This window comes from Polypterus senegalus, unplaced genomic scaffold, assembly GCF_016835505.1.
Source record: "Polypterus senegalus isolate Bchr_013 unplaced genomic scaffold, ASM1683550v1 scaffold_7977, whole genome shotgun sequence".
Taxonomy (NCBI): Eukaryota; Metazoa; Chordata; class Cladistia; order Polypteriformes; family Polypteridae; genus Polypterus; species Polypterus senegalus.
This window is the reverse complement of record NW_024383248.1, coordinates 1-3,233: the sequence shown is the minus strand read 5'-3', so window position 1 is coordinate 3,233 and position 3,233 is coordinate 1. Positions and strand designations below refer to the sequence as shown.

Here is a 3,233-nt window from a genome sequence, read left to right as displayed (position 1 = left end):
ACTTTTTCCAGATGTGTTCATGGTGTTGTTGATGTGCTTTCTAATAATTCGCCTTTCATTGTTTTAACTAGGTATGAAGTTACAATTCTTACATGGCCTCTCTAGCCTGCATGTGTGTTTTTCCAGGACCTGTAGGGTTACTTTTCATTTGCACATCCTAAACCAATGCCTCTTTGAAGTTTAGGCCTGGTGTGAATAGGAAAATGCAGGTTCAAGGCTGGCTGGACATTCTCATAATTGGCTTTCACGGATTGATGCTGGGGCCCTCACAAGGCTGTAGGGTTTTGAAAGTAAACGTCTGCTTTCCATTCAGTAAGTGACTTACAGCTAGAGTAGAAGTCATGAAACAAAACCACCTGCTTTATGGCGAGTGAGATCTTGCAGGGAACCAACCTTCTTGCTTTGATGTGATCAAGACTGCATGGTGGGTCTCTAAACTCGCCCCCCCACCCCTCTTGTTACTTCCATGTGATCCAAGACCCCTTATTGCTTCAACAGGACTGAGATATCATGGCTATCAAAAGGGAAGCGGTTGCATGCTGGAGTAAACGTTCAGTTGTGTCAGAACCGTTTTGGTACCGAGGTGTGAATGCTGCTCTCGATACCAAAGTCAGACTTTTAGGTCTGATCTAACACTAGTGAGCTGAAGTTAATATATGGCAGAGGTGACTTCAAATAACTTACAGGACCTAAAGAAAATATTCAGACCCCTCACTTTCCTCACATTTTATGTTGCAGCCTTATGTGAACATTTTAATTCATTTTTGGACACCTTGGGCAACACTCAATACTCCAGAATAACAAACAGAAAACTGGAGTTTAGGTAAGCAAATTTATTAAAAGATAAAAGTGAAACCCTCCATGGTTGAGTGTCTTCAGCCCCTTTACTATGACACTTATTTTGGCTTGGGTACCAGTTCTGCTGATCAGAGTTGAGATGTTTCTAGAAAGTCGAACTGACTGCACTCGATTACGGAAGGCACACAGCTGTCAACAGAAGACCCCACAACATAAAGGTGGCAGTGAGCACTGGAGCAGAACTCAAGTGATGAGAGCAGAGGCAGACTTAAAGATGTGCAGCAATTAGAGACAGGATTGGGTCAAGATAAAACGACCAAGCGGCACTAAATGTTCTCAACATCAGCAGCCTCCACGACTCTGCCTTAGAGGGGGCCACCTGACCAAACCGAGCACTTGGGGGTGAAAGGCCTTGGCAAGACAGGTGACTGAGAACTGGGTGGTCTCTCTGGCTGACTGTCCGAGAGCCCGTGTGGAGAGGGCAGCCACTCTTTCACTGGTGAACATACGTTTTTTTTTGCTGCCAGTGAGCTGTACCAATGGGTCTTTTGGAATTGGAGGGGAGGTTTGCAGCAGCTGTGATGCCACCTGCGGTTTTCAAATTAATAATCTCGGACTGCCCTGTCCTTTATTTTATTGTACTCTTCACCTTAAGCCGTGCCTTGCCCAAATGCCAGACATGCACCTCAGCAGCAAGTCTCAGGTAGAGAGATGAGGGCTTCAAGCCTGGACTGGCCATCATGTTTACTGCACAAAGTCTGAAAGCAGTGGGCTCCATGACAGACGAGAGGCACAGTGTTTGCGGTTATTTTCAGTACATTTTTTTAAATTTTTAAACGTGTTGAGTAAATCTGGCTTATCACTGATCAAATTAAGGTCCTTGTACTTAAAAGGGTGGTTAAAAGTTCAGTAAATTCAAGTTTTGAAAATTAATATACAGTATGCAGTGATTCAAGTAATAAACCTGGTATGTATCCACAAATGTACAGCACTAATTGATGCCAAGACCAACAAATGTTCAGAAGTAATGCTGCCCGATCAGAAACTCTCGCTGCTGTTCATCCCATGGTCAGTGGCGGAGCCCAAACCAGTGTAACAGAATACCACCCAAACCCCATATTGAAGAGAGCAGCAGTCATGCCGCTCTACACATCTTTGGGCTTCAGGTAGAAATCTACATGAAAATATGGAGAACATGCAAATGCCACCACCCAGGAGCAGAGTGCCAGTGCCCAGCCTTTCAGTCCGATTCAATTTACCAGTCTGCTGTTTCATCTTCGAGCAAGCGCATACGCAACCCCACAACCGCAGAGGGAGCCTGAGCCAACTATCCCAACAAAGAAGATGAGGATGATGGTTTGAGGTAGATGGTGTCACCCAGCAGTTAACACACTAGGCTTATGGCTGACATCCCGCTTGCCATTTTGACAGCCTCAACATTCACCGTTAATCTGCTTAATCAATGCCTTTGAGGATTCTGAAGATAATTTTAAAACATAATGGTCATCATCTGTCAACACCGATGGGGTGTAGCTATGAAAAACATCTTTATCAATCTTGTTAAACATTTTATTTCCATGGCAAAAAATATGTAATGAATAACATTCCATCATTTTAGTGGGCAAACAGACGGTTCAATAATACGGCCAGTTTACAATAGGAGCCCGACTGTCAGCTCCAGACCAGTTTGATCTTCTGAGTATGAGCTTTTGAAGAATTGGAGTAAGTGCTCTTGACGATCTGCAGAGGCACCGACTTGCCACTGAGATACAGTTTGTTCAAGCAGTCAGGCAAGCAGTCCTCGACTTTGGTGTCCAACTCTGCTCCCTCCTGTACGCTGACCATGTAAGCAAAGATGTAGCCCGTCATAAAAGCATCAAATCCAGCTCGGTGCGTCCCACTCTCGCTTTGTTTGCTTGTGATGCTCTGGATTTTTTCCGCCGGTTTAGCCTTTCCTTCATGACTGCTTTTTGAAACAGTCTGACCTTCAGTCTCGTGTGGCAGTTCTTCTTTAGCAGGTTCTTGCAGGTTAGCATTTTGCTCCTTCATTGGCTCCTCTCCAGGCTGACCATTCTCAGCTTGCTTGGCCTCGTTCACTGGTTCAGGGTCCGAAGCACAGACCTGTTTAAATGGAGGAGCACCTTCCAACACATCAGGACACTCGCTGCACGTGCCTTTACGTTTCCACTTCTTCTTTTTCTTCCTCCTGACATCCATATTCTTTTCATCTTCTTCAATAATCAAGTCTGTGTTATGCGATAAGCTGCAAGCCACTCCACTGGGACACCACCCATAGGCCTAAAAGTCCAAAAAAAGTAAAACAGGATATACAGTCAAAAACAGTCGAATGAGGGTAAAGGGGTCCGGTGACGGAGAACAACACACTTTGAGAAAGAAGACAATAAGCAGTTAACTCACAATGGTCACCCGGCCTG

General features: G+C 44.8%; 1 protein-coding gene across 1 annotated transcript; it reads right to left on the bottom strand.

Annotated features, from left to right (window-relative positions):
• Nucleotides 1-2,351: 2,351 nt before the first annotated feature.
• On the bottom strand, nucleotides 2,352-3,136 carry LOC120521456 (target of EGR1 protein 1-like). The gene has a single exon (XM_039743056.1). The coding sequence runs from the start codon at nucleotides 3,013-3,015 to the stop codon at nucleotides 2,470-2,472; it is 546 nt and encodes a 181-aa protein (XP_039598990.1). The 5' UTR covers nucleotides 3,016-3,136; the 3' UTR covers nucleotides 2,352-2,469.
• Nucleotides 3,137-3,233: the final 97 nt, after the last annotated feature.